Below are 18,411 nucleotides of genomic sequence, written 5' to 3'. Positions count from 1 at the left end.
GTCTGAGCAGTAATGGTTTTATAGTGAGTAATTTGATTTGCATTTATCTCATACGTTTTGAACAGGTGATAGATAAAATAAAGACAACACACCTAGAGCAAATATGTCACTTATCACGCTGGAAGAAATTCAAGATTTAAAAAAAAAAATTGCCTTGTAGAACTAAGAATTTAAACTTTTATACTATTAAAATATGGATTATTTGGTAAAATGTTATGCTAAACTAATTGCTATAACATAAACAAAATGTAGTTTAATAAAATTTTAAATGTAAGGCACTAAACCTTTGTGACATGCTCAGTAAAGGATACCTAAGCAAGAGGATTAACTGCAGCAAAAAAGATAATTGAGGGCAAAGTGGAAAAAACAGATATACAAGTTGTCTCTGTGAAACTGATAAGATCATTATATAAAACCTCTAAAGAATTTTTTTTTTTAAATTAAGCACAAAGCTATAGAATGGGTTATCTGTGCTCTGCCCACCACGGGTATCGAAACCCAGTTTTAAGTGTTGTAAGTCAGCAGACATACCGCTGATCCACTGGTGGGCACCTCTAAAGAAAGGGAAGAATGAATAAAGTTAGGTAAAAAGGAAGAGAAAGAAAAAAGTAAAAAAAAAAGATCCATAAAATGAAAGAAGAGAATTGAGTGATGAGAATTCATGAAGGGAGTTCAAGATTCAGCAAAAAACACCTGAAAAAAACCAAAACCAAAGACACATCTGTGGAATCAAAGCATTGAAGGATAAAGAAGTGATTACTACCTTATTTTTTACAGGAAGAGGGAACTAGAAGCAACAGCAGTTGTCAAAACAACATTATCAAAACACATTATCAGAAGGATTAGGCACAGATAAGTAACAGAGAGAAAACGTTAGAAATCCTAGATAAAGAACAAAACCAACCAAGTGATGCACAAGGATCATAATATCACTATCTATCAGATTGCCTCCAGTTGCCATCGCAGGACTGTATAACACCTATGAAGGAGTGTAAAAATCTTTAGAGTTTTCAGAAACATGAAAAGATAATCTAATTGGATCCTCAAAACTGATTCTGTGGTGGTTCATTGCTTTTGTAAAATACAAATAACATCACAAAATCCAAGTTTTTCTTTTTGAGTATTAAAACAGATTTGGAACTCATAAGCATGACTACCTGAGGAGTACAAAACAAAACTCAAATGTTGAGATTAGCAAGAAGAGATAACAGGACACATGCCCCAAAAGTACAAAATTTAAGCAAACAAAAGTCAAACTGAAGGTAAAGCAGTGTCTGAGAAAAAAGGTTTGTTTGAAACTTAGTGCTCAAGAGACTCGCCATGCATGGAGAATGTGTCACTCTTATATTTGAGGACAACTATGGTATAATGATTACCATAGTAAGCTTGTAAAGAGAAATGAGTAATGTTTCTTAGCATATTTTCATATTAATTAGATTTTGTAAGAGGAATCACAAACATAGGTTGAAATAGATTACCTAGAGAGGGTTGGTTACTTTTCTAGCTCTATTACTCCAAGGCAGATCAAAACCATATTTAGAGAACATTGTACCAAGATCATTGTAACATTAAAGAATAATGCTATAACATGAAGAACGTTATTAAAAAGTACACACTTTCCACTTTTGATCCAATGGAGAAGTACCATTCAAATTTTTGCGAGTCAATCCTTCTACATACTTCTCAAACTTCTCAACCTCAGTAATAAATCTGTCTAAGGTAACTGGGTCTGAGAGTGGATCTTTTCCTAGGTGTAGTTGCTTTTCCTGTTCCATCTGTTGTTTCTTCAGCTTAAGCTCTTCAACTGATATAACCTAAAATAATATGATATTTTCCATATAATGACTATGATGTATTATTGGAATATCTCACACATTATTTTCACAAGATCTTAAACTTTGTGATTTATTTCATTTCACAAACTTTTAGATGTGTTTCATGTCTTATTTGAATATTACTTCTAATGTTATGTGCATGAAGATATCAACAGACTACCATTATAATGTAATAATATTTATTATGGATTTGTTATATATACATAAAACTTTTAACAATGCATACTTTAAAATATAAACAGATCCTAATACTCTGAAGTTGTAATGTTTAAAATGAATTACTTTATATATATATATATATATATATAACACACACACACACACTAATATACTACATTTCCAAAAACAACTAATTATGCTCGAGCAAAAAAGGATTTTATTCAAATTTGACCTTTCCTAAGGGTTATACTTATAAGCTGATAACTGAAAATAGTACATACAATGATTAAAAATTAATTTAGTGTTGTGTTATTGAATGCAAATTAAAATTCAAGTAATTAAGCAACAGAAAATCGTAAGCTATCAACCAAACAAACTAATTAAAGACCAAAAAGTATTTCTGTTTAAGATTATAATATTGAAATAGGAGACATTCTTTGAATTTAACATCAAGGGAACTATATTTTACTAAGTTTAATGACTGTAGAAAGTGTTTGTGACTCTTTAGAATCAAGATTGATGGTGAGCATTCCTGCATATTTAGACAGTTCCCTTGACATTATTAATAGATTAAGAACCAATGACTTCCTTATTAGCCTGAACACTATCATTCACCCTGGATATTGTTACCATGAATCATTCTATTCCCACAGAAGAAGGAATAAAACACTGTTATGAATATTCTGAAATTTAACCCTTCCTCATTTGACAAATTGGATATACCATCTCATAGAACACCTTTTTCTATGTTCTGGTGAACAACTACTGTAATCCTGATGATATTCTTTACAAAGAAGTACAGGGTATCACTATGGGAAATAAACTGTCTTTGCTGTGATTAAAATTTTAAGCATACCTTATAAGGACCTGCAATTTTGCAGTGAGATTTAGAAATGGGGCAAAAACCTGATGGGAGTTATCATTACATCATTGACATTTGTAGAATGTGGTATAACATTAAATCTCTTAGAATTTGTTGATTTCTTTAATAACTCAAATCCTACTGTTAATTTTTTTTTAACACACTTTACACAGAATTATTTCAATCCTTTAATGTTCCATGATAGCATGGTTTCTATCAAAAATTACAAACTTCTTACTATAATGTGCAAAAACCATGTTTTAAACCATTAATTCTATATTTCAAAACTCACCATTCACCTAATACTAAGCATCGTATAATCATTTGAAAACTTAAAAGAACTGAAAGAATGTGAAATACAAATGATGGTAAAAACGACTGCAAGGTTGGAATCAAGAACGCTTGTGATTTTTATTCTGATAACTACATTTCACAATTTTTAAAAGGTTTCTTTCAAACACATTGGGAGAAAAGCAACTCAATAAACCTTCACGCTCTGAAAATGTCACCTAGATTTTATCTTTTGTCAACAAACCCTTCCATCAGTGTTTATATGATGCTATCAGCAAATCTGGATTAAACATCTGTATTGTAAAAATTCCAGGGATTACACTAAAAAATTGTTTTAATTTGGTTTTCAGTAAGAAAAATGGCCATAAAGTAAAAATTGTACTGCTAAAAATAATGGACTAGATGATCCCTGTACTCTTAAAAATGTAATATACAAAGTGACATGTACCTAAATGTGATGATAAAATATAGTTGTGAAACCAGTTGTCAAGTAGACGACTGTTTTAAGAAACACATCCATGTTACCATGAAAGTTGATTCTAGAGGTCACTACCAAACACTTTTCTAACAAAACACTATACAGTAGATTAAACATTAAGCTCTCAGCAAAATGTAATATGACATCACTATTGTTAAGTCAGGTTTAAACTATTATACATTCTTTCTTTTTGGCCATCGGTTTTTATGTATACATGATACTGTAACCCTTGAGAATGGCTTAAGCTGAAATGGTAGGTTTGAGAGGAATAATTTTTTGTTTCTACAGTATGATTGGGAACTTTTTTATAAACATGGTTTCAATCTTCTAATCTATTTTACAAAATTTAAGAACTAATACATTATTTTTTAATGTATAATGAACCACTTTCAAATATGCATTATAATTTGATATAATGGTTTATTTTTTTCATTTGGATACACTTTTGTTTTTTTCAGAAAACTAGTTGAAATATACCTAAAACAAAAAAGTATCTTACAAGGTTATATGTATCTTCTACAATTTTAATACAGACAAGTCTCGCCAACTACCTTTGATAAAACAGCTTTTACTACTATATGTTAAATAATAATCACCTATATATGAAATACATACTACAAAAACTTCCAAAATAAAAAGGTAATGTAGTATTAATTTATGAATAAGAACAAAGAGCTACACTTTAAACAATTTTATTAACATAATCATAGCTTCAGAAAAATGTAAACAACTGACCACTAATTTTCAATAACATTTATCACAGTTCCATTAATAGTATTTAATAATCTTTACAGAAACTTTGATTAATTTCTTGAAGAATAATTTCCTTAAACCTCAAGTTATAGCATTAACCTACTCTGTTATTTACCTTCTCACAACCAGTCTACTTACTTCAGGCTGAAGAACAGGTTGCTGCTCCTTGTTCAATGTTCCTGTTTCTGGGGTGCTAGAAAGTAAGTCCTCCCGGTCACTGATGCTGTCAGTTGACTGCCTGGAGTGAGCAGGACTACAAGGAACAGGAAAAGGTGCTGTTGTTTTAGAAGGTGTGTCCAAAGGTGTTCTACTACCACACATTTTTCCAGTTTCATCATGAATCTCTTGTTTTACTGGAGACTGTGAGGTGCTTGTAGGCAAAGGTTGCAATGGGGATCCTAAACTACTTGGATGAGGCTGGGCAGAGACTTCTTGCTGGACATTAGTCTGTTGTATGGATTTTGTCTGATGTTGAGGGTGTTGCTGAGAGACAAGTGAAGGAAGAGAGCTTACTTGCTGCTCTTGCATTTGATACTGCTGGTAGTATGGATACTGAAAATAAGGATCCTGCAAATGTGCTGATAGAGTTCTTCCTGGAACATTAGAATACTGGTAGGCTTGTGAGTAGCCATTCTGGGTTCCAACAGTGCAAGACAGAAATTGTCCAAGACCATATGCAGGCTGAAGCTGACTAGCCATAGCAGGCAGAGGAAGTTGGTAGTGTGACTGTAAGTTCTGATTGGAGGAATCACTTGCAGATTGTGAATACGGGTAATGTTTTGGTAGAGTTTGGGTACATGCAGAACTAGCAAGGGATTGTGAATACTGATACTGGGTTGTTACATTTGGGGTAAAAGATACATTTGAAGACTGAGAATACTGGTACTGGATAGGTAAGGACTGAGTAGACAAAATACCTTTAGGTTGACTGGGCTTATATTGGGTTGGTAAATGCTGGTTGGACAAAACACCAGAAGGTTGAGGATAACGATAATGGGTTGGTAAGGGTTGGGTTGATGAAACACCAGAGGGTTGAACAGGCTGGTACTGAGTTGGTAGTGATTGGGTTGATGGAACACCAGAGGGTTGAACAGGCTGGTACTGAGTTGGTAATGACTGGGTTGATGGAACACCAGAGGGTTGAACAGGCTGGTACTGAGTTGGTAAGGATTGGGTTGATGGAACACTAGAGGGTTGAACAGGCTGGTATTGAGTTGGTAAGGGTTGGGTAGATAAAACACCAGAGGATGGGTACTGACTTGGTAGGGGTTGAGTAGATGAGATAGAGGGTTGAGGATATTGATACTGAGTTGGGAAGGCTTGAGTGGATGAAGCACCTGAATACTGAGGTTGCTGATATTGTGCATGTATCCTAGCAGATGGTTGATATGCTGGTTGTAAAGGCTGAATGGAAGATCCACTTGTAAGTTGAGACTGATGCTGTGGGTATGTGGTGCCAGATAATTGAGGAAGTTGATAATGACCTTGAAAGGTTTTAACAGATGATACACCAGGAAGATGAGATTGCTGGTACTGTGTATGTATTCCACCAGATGGCTGAGGAAGTTCGCACTGACCTGGTAGATGTTTACTGGATAAACCACTAGAAAATTGGGATTGCTGGTATTGCATGTACATATCCTTGGATGACTGAGGAGGTCTGTATGGGGTGCTTACTGCCTGTGTTGTAGATATATCAGCTGAAAAAGGAACAGAAAACATGGTACCTGCCTGGGGCAGCTTTGAGTACTTCTCATAATGGGTAAGCTGGGAATTGTCCATGTTTTCTCTTGCAGAATTAGTGCTAGATGTTGAAGCCTGGACATCATAATGTTGCAAGCCTTGAATATAAGGATGTACAACCTGTTGACCATGCTGTGACGACACTGAAGCAGACTGTTGAGGAGTTTGTTGAGGCTGTGGATAAACATTCTGAGAAGTTTGCTTGTAATAATCATGGCTATAGACTGATGTGTAGCTAGAGGTAACACACATTCCAGTGGTAGTAGTTTGTTCAGAACCAACAGGAGCTGGCCTATCCTCCATAGTCACTGAAGATGTAGAAACTTCCAAGGAATTTGGTTGTGACCCTATAGAAAGCTTCCCCACTTCTTGTACTGATTTTTGAGATGGTCTCTTAAGAACTTCTGAAGGCATTACACCATAAGAAAGGTCCAATCTAGGAAGTGCTTGGCTTGCAATTACACCAACTTGAGTCTGTGTCCCAGCAGAAGGAACAATGGAACTTCCAGAACCCTGGTTGCCTACAGAAGTACCCACAGGTGGTAGAGTTTGGCCTGTCATGTAAGGCAGAAAATCTTTCAGTTTTGGACCTGTTACAGGAGCAATTTGACTACCACCATAACCACCTGGTCTACCTGTTAAAAAATACAAAAACATTATCAAATATCTTCTACCATTATACATTCACTGTTCTTAAATTCAATCTTTAATAATGGATACAGTTAAAAATTAATAAAACTTAAGTGTGAAATAAAGAAATGCTTTTAACTCTCTCACTACAGGATCAATCGACTCAACCTAAATCTTTACCCCAAACTGATCTTAATATGTCCATAAAATAAGTTTCAGTATTCTTTGTATATTTTATGTATCTTCACAGAATTTTGCAAGCCTTTAATAAGCATGACAAGTTTTCTGTAGATGAGAAAATCAGAATTTTTAATGTGGTATTATCACTAAAAATTTCTCAATGTATGAAGTTAAAGTGTTGACTGCTCCAAGTGCAAAGTGAACTTCATGTTAACATTAAAAATACTTTTCTTCATCAGAAAAGTGTCATATTTCACCAAAATAAGTTTCAAACATTTTTTTTCAGGAAAACTTTATACTTTATTATTTACTCTAGCCTAACTCTATACCAAGTTGGGCAATTTTCAAAAAACCACCATAAAAAAAAGTAATAAACCTAAATTAACCTCTTCTTTTTTTGCTAGAATTACTTTAATTTGAAACAGGAAACTAGACTTCTTTATACCTTAAACAGCTTAAAGCTAGTAACAGTATACATCTATTTCTACTTATATTGTCTTATTGATCTATGAAATTTGATATTTGCACCACACAAGCTGTAAATTACTCAGTGAATATATCACTCACAAGCTATTCTCCAACTGTTTGCAAATATACCTCATGAAAATTTACTGTTTTCATTATGTTACCTAATCTAACCTAATAATTTTTAAATTTGTTAGTTTTATCACAATAAATAAAGAATACACATGAAAAACAAGAAATATAATATTTATATGGGTCTTTTTTTTTTCGGTATAATGCAGATCAAACTTGATCCTATTTTTTTGTATTAATGGTACTACTACACTATTTTTTATTTAAATATATAAAGCACTTAAGAATACAGAATAGCAATATGTAAAAAGCAGACAACACTCTAACTATCACAATTACTTTTGGTTTTCTAATTATCAGGTAAGAGATGTTGAAAATTCAGTCAAGCTCCTCAATGTGTTTCCCTTGGGAACATAGTTTGAGGCAAAACAATTCTCTGTACATAAAAGAAGGTAACATAATATGCCAATTGATAGATTAAAACCTTGGCTTATTATTGTTCATAAATAACATAGTATTAAACATCACAGGGTATATTGGTAGTTGTGAACAAGAATATGTGACAGATAGGTGTTGCAAGAGGGGCCTGATTTTCTGTTTCATGGCTCTGTAATCAAATAAGATTAAAACTGTAAAACATATGCTTTGCCTGAGTAATACCAATATTATAATGCATAATTTATATTAAATTTCATATTTCTCAAAGGGTGGGTAAATAAATTATAAAAGAAAGCAAATGTCACAATTTTCATACTTGGGTGAGATTGAGGATTTTTAAAAATATTTCTTTATAAAATTAAGAACTTAAAACTTAAATATTAAAATGTGATTTATTAATTATTAACCATGTTTATTTATATAAAAGTAAAAATAAAGCAGCCTAATTAAATTCTGATGTAACTTTCTAAAAAAAAAAGTCATGACATACACACTTTGGCATGCCAATACCAAGAAAGTTAAATTAAAATGTTACTTGAACATAGATGAATGCAATACAATGCACTTGTCATGTGTAATAGCTGAACACTCCTCCAGACACAAGCCAATATATCAAAATGACAATGAGGCAAAGTTTAAAATGTAAAACAAAAAATGGAAAGAGTTAAAGAAGTTGAATGTGGGGATGCCCTTTCAATAAAATCAAGGAAATCATAAAACACCAAAGCATGATTTACCCTCACACATAAAAACTTATCATCAAAGTCTATTTGATCTATTTGAAATTCCTAGATCCACAGAAAGTTTCTATATATTTATTGATTAACCAAATTATAAATTGGAAAGAACTTAATACTGTCATTTAATTTTTATTACTTTAATTTATAAATAACCAAATACATGACACAAACAGATTTTGTAGCCTATTTATCACCAACTGTGTTTATAAACTATTCTGAAAAGTCATTTTCTATTGCTGAAGATGTAAAATACGACTTTGTTCTTTGTGGTTAACACATGTCCAAGTTTTTGCAAGTGATAATAATTAGATACTATAAAATAACAGAAACATGAAGGACTGTCTTTGTCTTGCTAAATAATTTAGTCTTGATGAAAACTGGTAACCTCAGGTAAGATGGATACAAAAATAAATGTACGTATCTTCATATTAATAATATCTGATTTATCTGCCAAAGATTTTTTATCAGAAAAATTGCCTTCTAATTTTTACAAAACAGTTCCTTTTAAAACAAAAAACTACAAAGAAATATAAATAAATAAAGATTTTCTATTTATTACTTTATGTTCACAACTGTATTACTTTTCTATTGAATTCAATTCTTTTTGCAAACACATTAATTTATTAAAGTTAGGATATTTTTCATTTTTGGTTAAACAGTAACAGCTTTCCTCTTTAAATATACATCTGATTTAATAGAGATCATCACTTGGAAACAAATGTTCTTCTTCAGTAACACTCTCTATATTATTACAAAATTTACAACTTGTATTTAATCTCAGTGTTTTGTGCATATTACTAAGTCTTAACATACAAGAAAATATTCATAACCTGTGGATAGCACTTTTAAACAGATCATTTCTGAGAGCAGGCACCTCCCAGCACTTATTTCTGGAACACAATGCTACAATAATATTTTTTACTTAAGTATACCTCTTTTGCTGTGACTTGGCAGATATTTTCAGTACAGTTTCTTACAAATTCATGTTAATTTTTTTTTTTATATTTCCACTATACTATATATTTAGAGCTCTTACAAAATATCTCTTTCATGTCTGATGTTGAAGCCATTCATTTTATCCATTTCATCACATTTTTAATAAGTAAGCTAATTTTAGAAGCTTATTAAATTTTAGTCTTTATAATTTAAATCAAATTTTTAATTATTTACATATCAATTTCATATTTCTTTTTTCTAATCCTTCCCTTGTTACAATGTTAGAAATGTAGTCTGATAAAACCAAAAATATATTTCTTGCCCTAAGTACCAATATAATATTTTATACACATTGAGATCTAAACAAAATATTCTGCCACAGTTGAATATTGTTGTACATTCTCACAAGGATTTTAGTATAATTGATTTTGTTTGTTCTAGAAAATTTTTGAAAGTAAAAGATGCTAACTTAATTCATTTCTAGTTTTTCTGTCTTATCACGTTCAGAACAAATAAATTTTAAATATATTTTAAGTGAAGCCAACTTTATTGCCATACCACTTGATTTACCTTTCTAACATTTTGAAGCTTTATCCCCATTTTAAAACAAAAAACCTTAACTTATTCAAATTAACAGGAAGCTACTACTGCTTAAAAAAAGTGGTCAATATCTTCTGTTGTCCAATTTTTGCCTTTGAAAAAAAAACCTTACCAATAAATATCTTTAGAAAGAAAAAACTTATTTAAATGTAAATTTCTAAAAATTTTCTTTTAATAAGACAAGTTAGTAAAATATCTCAAAAGTAAAATATGGTTTAAAGTTTGCAACTTACATCATTGTTATTCAACTGTAAACCAATCAATCAAAATGTTCACTATTTACACTTTTTAATTATATATTCATCATTCTCTTATGAAATCACCAAATACTTTTTCTAGCATCTAATAACGATGCTGAGAGGCATAATTAATTAGTAAACGAATATAGTTTGCTGAAGATATTAAACTTAAGTATTTCTACCAGAAATGAACTAAAGAATCATTTATATTGATTGAAAGTCAGAGAAATACTTAGAAAATAGCCTTTAATCATATTATGCAAAGTAATGCAAATTGATCAGTAAAACATGGACCTCAATATTTACTATAGATGTGTACCAGCTCAAAAGTGTAATGACTGAAAATGGTCTTGACATACAGATAGATACCTTACCCAAACCATGAAAAATGTCCTTTATTACTAATGGTGATTGTAAAAGAATTTAAGATATCTGTGTACATAATTATATGGAAAGAAATAATAAACACCCTACACAAATCACAAGTTAAGTTTTCACATAGAATATTGTGTTCAGTCTTGGAATCCTTATTTTAAAAAGGACAATGATTTATTGGAAACAATTCAGACAAAGACTATTAGAATGATCCTGAAAATGGGTTATTGTACAAGGATAGGTTAATATCTCTTATTTTTTCTTGAAAAAAGATGGATAAAAGGAAATTTTACTAAAGTTTCAGGAGTATCTAAAAGATTAAAAAGTTTTTGATTTAATTGTATTCTATCCAGAAGACATAAGAATGAGAGGACACAAGTTTAACAGCATCTACTACTCATCTCCCACCCCAATCAAAAAATCATAAAAGTAATAGTAGATTAAAAAAAAAAAATTCTATATATTTCTAATCAAATTTCAAAATACACTTCAAATATGCCATCTTGGTTTGGGAAATTTTTATTTACTTGAAATCACTAAACTGTAACCATGTTATATTTTAGTTAAACCTGTGTAATACATAAAATCAAAAATACCGAGATGTTCTTTGTAGTGTTGTAACCATTTATGATTAATTTCAAAATTTATTACCCATCACTTTTGAAAAAAAATCATATTCATACACTACAACTTGTCAGTCTTACCATTAGCTGTATAGTAAAAAAAATCAACAAGCTCTAATATTAATAAACATTACCTTTGTCATTGTAGTTTTGTTTTCGTAAGTATAAAAAAGAAACATTTCATTTACTTAATAACTGCAAAATTTTGATAACATTCTAGCTTTTAATAGTTAAATTACTGAATTAAATTAATTAAAGGGCTTATGTACAAATGAATGGATTTAGAAAATTGCAAATCTTGTTAAAATGTTAAATACCACAATAATACTTAAATACTTTTCAAATAATGAAAACTTTAGTTATATTTTTAGAGACAAAATTAAAACAAATATAACAGACAATTTTAATAACAACGTATTACAAATACATTTCAACTGTCACAATTTTACAGATGAAAGTCTTGCATAACTAAACACAAAACGATTTTGGTACCAGTGTTTGCTTTTGGGAATGATGACTATATTATGACAAATTATACAGTTCTAATCTAAGCAAATAAAAGCTTCAAAAATACCTTCTACAAATGTTTCCAAACAGTTTCCTTATTTGGATTTTATAACACTGATTACTAAGTCTTTAGCCATATGAATGAAACAAAAATAACAAACCTTTTCTAGATTGTACTTGTGATAGTTGTGTCCTCTCTTCATCCTGTACACTGATCACACTCTTAACTCTTGCCAGGACACGTGCAGCATTGTTCTGGAGCTTTTTGTAGAAGTCTAAGCCTTTCACAGATTTAGCTAACAAGTCATCATATGCTTCACAAGAATTTAAAAGTGACCGAACAAACACCTTTCTCCTAAAAAGAAAAAAATTTACATTGCAATTTTCAGACAAGTTAAAACCAGTATCTTTTTCCCTGAAATTTAGTATTTTATTTAAATACCATTTACCAAAAAAAGTTATATTAAACACCTTTCTCTTTAAAATATAACACTGAATTTAAAAAACAATTTTCAAAAATATTACAATAAACAGCTTTTTCCTAAAAAATATAAAATCTCCTGTAAACATACTTTTAAAAGTCAAACCAATGATCTTTTTATAAATGTTCCATTTGACATATACTTCAAAGTCAGAATAAACAGCTGTCACCTAATTATAATATTTCATTTAAGTTTTCCTTTCCACAAAAGTTACAACCAATAGTTTTCATTTAAAAATTGGGAAAACTAGTAGTCTTGTATTAAAAAGAAAATTTCAGATGAAATCCAGCCAGCGCTTTCATCCAAAAACAGTTCATATTCCAGTCATTTCAAATACTATAGTTTCAAACCTGTAAAATAAAGTTAAAAAAAAGAAAAAAGGCATGTTTCTAATTCTGGTGTCACTCTTAATTACTTTGAAGTTCCCACATAAGTGTCCTCTTTTCCATAAAGGTACCATCTTAAGGTTATTTGAACATGCACAATATTGAGTATATTTTCTTACTCAATCTTTAAGATAAAAACAAAATAATCACCACATAATATCTATACATTTACTTCCACCAGATACCATTAATTTATTCTGTTCTCTGCCCCTTATAAAATAAATACTATATTTTAATAGCACAAAGTTTAGTATCAAGACAGTACCCTACACCTAAAAATGTACCTCTACAAATATCAAATTCCACACCCATGTGGCTACTAAAGTTTATAATCTATTGTAAAATATTATACTTTATAGTATAAACACACCTATCCATCTTTATATCAGTGTTTTTAATATTGCCAATGACAACAAATACTACTGACCTCTGAAGGACCTCTTCTGTGGCTTTTCTGGTATCTGCATATCGTGCATGAGCCTGAGTCAAAGCTCTCAGGATATTATCTTGAGCAGCAAGGTTTTGCTCCAGAAGTCCTAATAAATGATGGTGTTTCTTCAGTTCTTCATCAAATAGTTTCTGAAATGGAAGCATTTACATTACCGATCATTTTTACAAGGAAATTAAAATTAGCATGCACAGACATAACTGTTCTTCGGTATGGTTAACACATTGTGATGTTACTCAATTTTATTACAAAGTAGTAGTTATTAATGAATCCACAAATTTTCTGTAAATCAATTTTAGGTTTCTGCAACAAAATGAGAGAATTTTAGATCATTAGTTTCTGACTTCATAAAACTATTTTTTGGGGTATGGTGCCAATCCACAAACATGAAGTGTAACGTTAAAGAAAGTTAGTACGTCTTACTGTACAATTACATAGATTGAATATATAAATAAAATATTACATGTTATTACTTGCCTGTATATCGTCATTTTTATCCCTAGTAACAAGAAGTTTAGTAATGTCATCATTCTGTACAGCTTCTCGCAATTGGGATTCCAACATAGATCTCTGACATCGCATCTCTTCAACTTTGTTGTAAAGTTTCTCCAACTCCCGAGCTCCACCTTCAGAATTTGGAACTAAAGATATTGAAATAAACCATTAGTTTATTTTTCAAGGAAGCACTGGACAGTTTTAGAGTCTAACACTACAATGTCTAGTAGTTATGACTAACAACCAAACATTCAAAGCTTAGATATCACTCATTCACTCAAACACACAGTTTAGGCAAATATTTCAACTAATTGCTAATTGCAAAAATTCATAACTTCTTATCTTTAGATATTTGCTATTCTTCCTCCTCCTTAAATGAGTTAAAATACCCTCTTTATTTTAAATCATGTAAGCACTGACTGTTTGATGCAAAAAAACAAGTTTAGCAAAACAAGAAATACGTTCTTTTATGCATGGAATCTGGAAAATAAATATAAATACCATCCAAGAGTGAAACAGAGGGTAATGCTTTTTGTAATTCTTCAAGTGGTCCTGTCAGGAGCTTCAGGTTGTCCAAGTGTAGTGACAAAGCTTTATGTAATGTAGCATTAGACTCTGAGGCCCTCTTGTGAGCCACTTGATACTTCTCACATTCTTTCATCAGTTCACAGGTGATCATCGATGGTGCTCGTTTTCCATGTGTCACCTGAAAATTTATTTATATATTTTTAAATCATAATTACTAAATGCTAAAAGAACTATTTAAGTTTAAAAAATACATTCAAATCTCTGACACTACCACCATGGGTTATTATACAATTATGCATTGATGTAACTTTTATTTCATCAGAATAAACATATTCAATAACTCAGTTATGCTTCTGCAACATTTTCAGTTTTCCAAGCAGTAAGTGTACATCAAATACTACAAGTCTGTAAGCTACACATTTCCAGAAACTGATCAAAACTTAAAATCAATGCAAGGAACAGGTGTTCTCAAACTGATGTTGAGAGTATATTTTCCACCTAAGTAATAATATATTTTTAAGGACAAAACTCCAACCTATGCCACCCTTCATTTCATAATGAAAACATTAGTCTCTAATATTACTATCTGTGTGAATATTAAGACCCAAAATATCATTATAATAACTCAATATTTTCAATGAATTCATTAAAAAGAATCTTAATTGCATTATGTTTCATCATGTGACACAAAAACAAGCTAATAAAGTTCAACTGAAAATAACACAAGATCATTAACTTTTTTCCTTGACGTTGCTTCCATTTCATTACATAGTGCAGTTAAGAATTAAAACTAAATTTACTTATCTGTGTGTACCAATCAATACCTGATGATGTTTTTCCTTTTCTTCTTCTTCTGTTAACAATGTCTTACTTTCACCTAGAATATTTTCAACTTCTGTACTGATATCAGTCAAATCTGTAAAATATAATGATACACACTTATACAAGATTTTTAGAATGTCCACTGATGAAATATAAATTACTAGTTTTTCATTTCTGGCAGGAATGTACTGGAAAATAAATTAAAACTATGGCAAAATAAGCTACTTAGATGAAAATACTTAATGGAAACTCCTAATAAACTAAATATTTTAAAACATCTGGAGTTTATTCAGATACATATTTCACCAAACTATCCAATAACAGTTTTCATGTTTCACTAATATCAATGTTCTAACCCTTCATATAAAAGTTCATGTGATAAAAATCAAATACACTATACTAAACATTAACTCTCTCAGTATGGGCTCAGTTGATTTGACCTAAATCTTGATCCCAAATTAATCTTTAGTTTCCATACCATAACTTAACATGTTTTATGTATTGTCACAAAATTTTGAAAGCATTCAAAAAGCATGACAAGTCTTTTATACACACTCATAAAATAAATTCCAATGAAGCATCTTTACTAAAAATTTCTCCACAAACATAGAGTGAAAGCATTCACTGTTTCAGAACAAATGATTTTCATATTAAGATTTAAAATACCTTTTTCATCCAAAAACTGTTAAATTTAATTTGCATAATCTATAAAACCTCATAAATAAACTTCAATACATTTTATCTGATATTTTCTCTACCCTAATTCTATACAGGGTTGGTCAAACTGGCCAATCTTATAACCACAATAAAAAGTAATAATCTAAGTTACCCTTCTGATCTTTCTAGAATGACTTCAATTTGCGACAGGAAACTAAACTTGTTTATCCATAATAGCTTAAATAAAACCATCCTTTTATCCTATTTTTCATTTTTCAAATTCACATTTTTTTAAAACACAAAATAAAACTGTTCTTGATATTGTGTCCATCTTTTCTCTATCCTTACTTTCCATTAAACCTGTAAGGTCCTTCAAGGCTGTAGGTTTTACACTGAAAGCAGCACATTTTTCTAAGAGTTCCTGTGGGATTTTTTCAGTTTCTGGCTTCAGTGAGCTTATATCTAACTGAAGAGAAGACATGTAGGTTCTGAAACATACATAATTAAAAATCATTACAAAATCATAAAATTAAAAACAAGACAATTCTGAATATGAAGATAAAACAGTTTAAAATATTACATGTATTCTTAATACAGATATACTTAAATCCAACTTTGTTGAACAATATTACAAGTACAGCTAATTAAAAACATTTTGAACTATTAGACTTTAATTTATCACATTTTAAACTCATTTCCATTTAGCAACTGTATACTTAGTTAGGCTGACCTAACTCAATTTATATAAGATGTCCCTTTTCACTTAAAAAACTAAAATATACCTTTCTGCAAACAAAGGCATAAAAACAAAATATAAAATATGAAGTTATAACTATACAGAATCCTAAATAGTAAAAGTTTTGTAAACTATCAAAGAAGTATTTTTTACATAACTATACTATACCTTTTTCAGAAACTCATTTATATGTTTTCAAAACATTCAATAAATGCAACTTTTTTACACTTAAATAAGTATTGAAAAACACTTGTCTTACCTTTTTTCCATTACTTAAACTTAAAACAAATTTGTACCCAAATAAAACAGATACTGATTTAATGTAACAGATATTAAGAGGCTCACTATTTAGGAATAATTAAAATAATTTTTACTTACAACAGTTCTTGATCTTTATCTTCTATTTTAGCTGCAATAGCCCGTAATAGTTTTGCTTTTTCTTCACTAAAAATAAATCCATAAATATGAATTACAAATTCATATTAAATATATTCACATTCTTGGATAATAATTATTAAGTTAAATATATTACCCAATACTTAAATAGTTGTTGCTTTGCAATAACATTTAAAAACCAATTTAATGATGCATGCACTAGAGAAATGGACTTTTAAAGGTCACCTTATATTCTGCTGAATAATGAAATTTCTAAACTTTTTGTGAAATGGTGTTTTAAAAAACATTAGAATACTTTGTGATTTTTTAAAATATGTTTGACTAAAAATAATATTTAATAAATAAGGAGTTGAATTACTGGAATATTTTGCTGTTACCTACTATACTTACTAAACTAAATAAATCTTACCTGATGCTTTGACATAGAAATTTTTCATAGTTTTCAACCAAATATATTTCAAAATAAAAACATTTTCAGGAAAAAAAAAAGTGTATAATGTTTAAAGAAACTATAAAATAATCAGAGATCTGTAGTTTGTTCCAAAGTTCCTTCATACAGCCCTGCAGGAGCTCCAGTCACTTTCTCATGAAATCATAAATAACTTCTCATACCACATTAATTATTGTACATTGATGTAAATAGTTCATAATGTGATCTGTGAAATGTCATTATAAATTTTGCCTGTAGTTATTTTCAAAGCTATGTTTCATTGTCAACTTCAAGTCACATACTGTGGCATGACAAACAGGGTGTGAAAGAAAAGATGTAGTAGTAATAGGAGTAACAGAGAGAATGTTCTGTGAGACACAAGATATGGATTAAGGCACATGGTAGTGTGTTGTGCAGAACACACTATGTGTTATTAACAGTAGCAATTTTCCATTTTCTGCAGCTCAGACTATGGTAATCCAAACTAACATATTTTCATTGAATGTATTCTACTGGACTCTTACTTCACACATTAGATTTCAAGGCAATCCATTAAGAAATAAACAAGATTTAAGATCTCCAACTTTAATAGCATTTCTTTTAATTACTTTTTTCTTTGCACAGAAAGTATAGAAAATAAGATATAAAAACATACTTATAGACATTTTTCAAATTTAGTACAGTGATGCATCTTTAGAACCTACAATTGGATTTCAAATTTGGCCTAAATATAATCCATATGAGAATTATTTAACAAAAAACAATTTCAAACACAATTAGTGTGAACTCTCAGTAGTCGCGAGTTATCGGTCTGAAATTTTTACTGCAGCTTTACCTAAGTGTAAAGATGAACTGTTTTTAGGTTTTGTTCTTCAGAATGAAGATGTCTCAATGAGATCACCAAACCTACAAGGTGAAAGCATGTGCAGATACATAACTGTTGGTTAGACCAGGCAAACTAGATTAGCCATTGCTAACACAAGTTTTCAAAAGAATCACAAGTGGACAGTTACTATTCATTAGTCATTGTTAAATTTAAAAAAAAAAATCCTAATTAAAGAGTGTTTAGCATCATATGATACTAGTGTAAGTAATTATGTTTGAT

The 18,411-nt window shown here is 30.3% G+C and overlaps 1 protein-coding gene across 1 annotated transcript in view; it reads right to left on the bottom strand.

The window, feature by feature from the left end:
- The window catches only part of mop (tyrosine-protein phosphatase non-receptor type protein myopic), a 77,868-nt gene that overhangs the window by 17,187 nt on the left and 42,270 nt on the right, over positions 1 to 18,411 (bottom strand). The window contains exons 10-18 of the mRNA XM_076506054.1: positions 16,859 to 16,924; positions 16,093 to 16,232; positions 15,090 to 15,181; positions 14,239 to 14,443; positions 13,720 to 13,883; positions 13,222 to 13,373; positions 12,088 to 12,281; positions 4,517 to 6,756; positions 1,617 to 1,814 (exon numbers count right to left, since the gene is read on the bottom strand). Coding sequence (XP_076362169.1) covers positions 1,617 to 1,814; positions 4,517 to 6,756; positions 12,088 to 12,281; positions 13,222 to 13,373; positions 13,720 to 13,883; positions 14,239 to 14,443; positions 15,090 to 15,181; positions 16,093 to 16,232; positions 16,859 to 16,924 — 3,451 coding nt within the window. The remainder of the gene's footprint in view (positions 1 to 1,616; positions 1,815 to 4,516; positions 6,757 to 12,087; positions 12,282 to 13,221; positions 13,374 to 13,719; positions 13,884 to 14,238; positions 14,444 to 15,089; positions 15,182 to 16,092; positions 16,233 to 16,858; positions 16,925 to 18,411) is intronic.

This window comes from Tachypleus tridentatus, chromosome 6 (assembly GCF_004210375.1).
Source record: "Tachypleus tridentatus isolate NWPU-2018 chromosome 6, ASM421037v1, whole genome shotgun sequence".
Classification (NCBI taxonomy): domain Eukaryota; kingdom Metazoa; phylum Arthropoda; class Merostomata; order Xiphosura; family Limulidae; genus Tachypleus; species Tachypleus tridentatus.
This window is presented reverse-complemented; position numbering and strand designations above follow the sequence as displayed.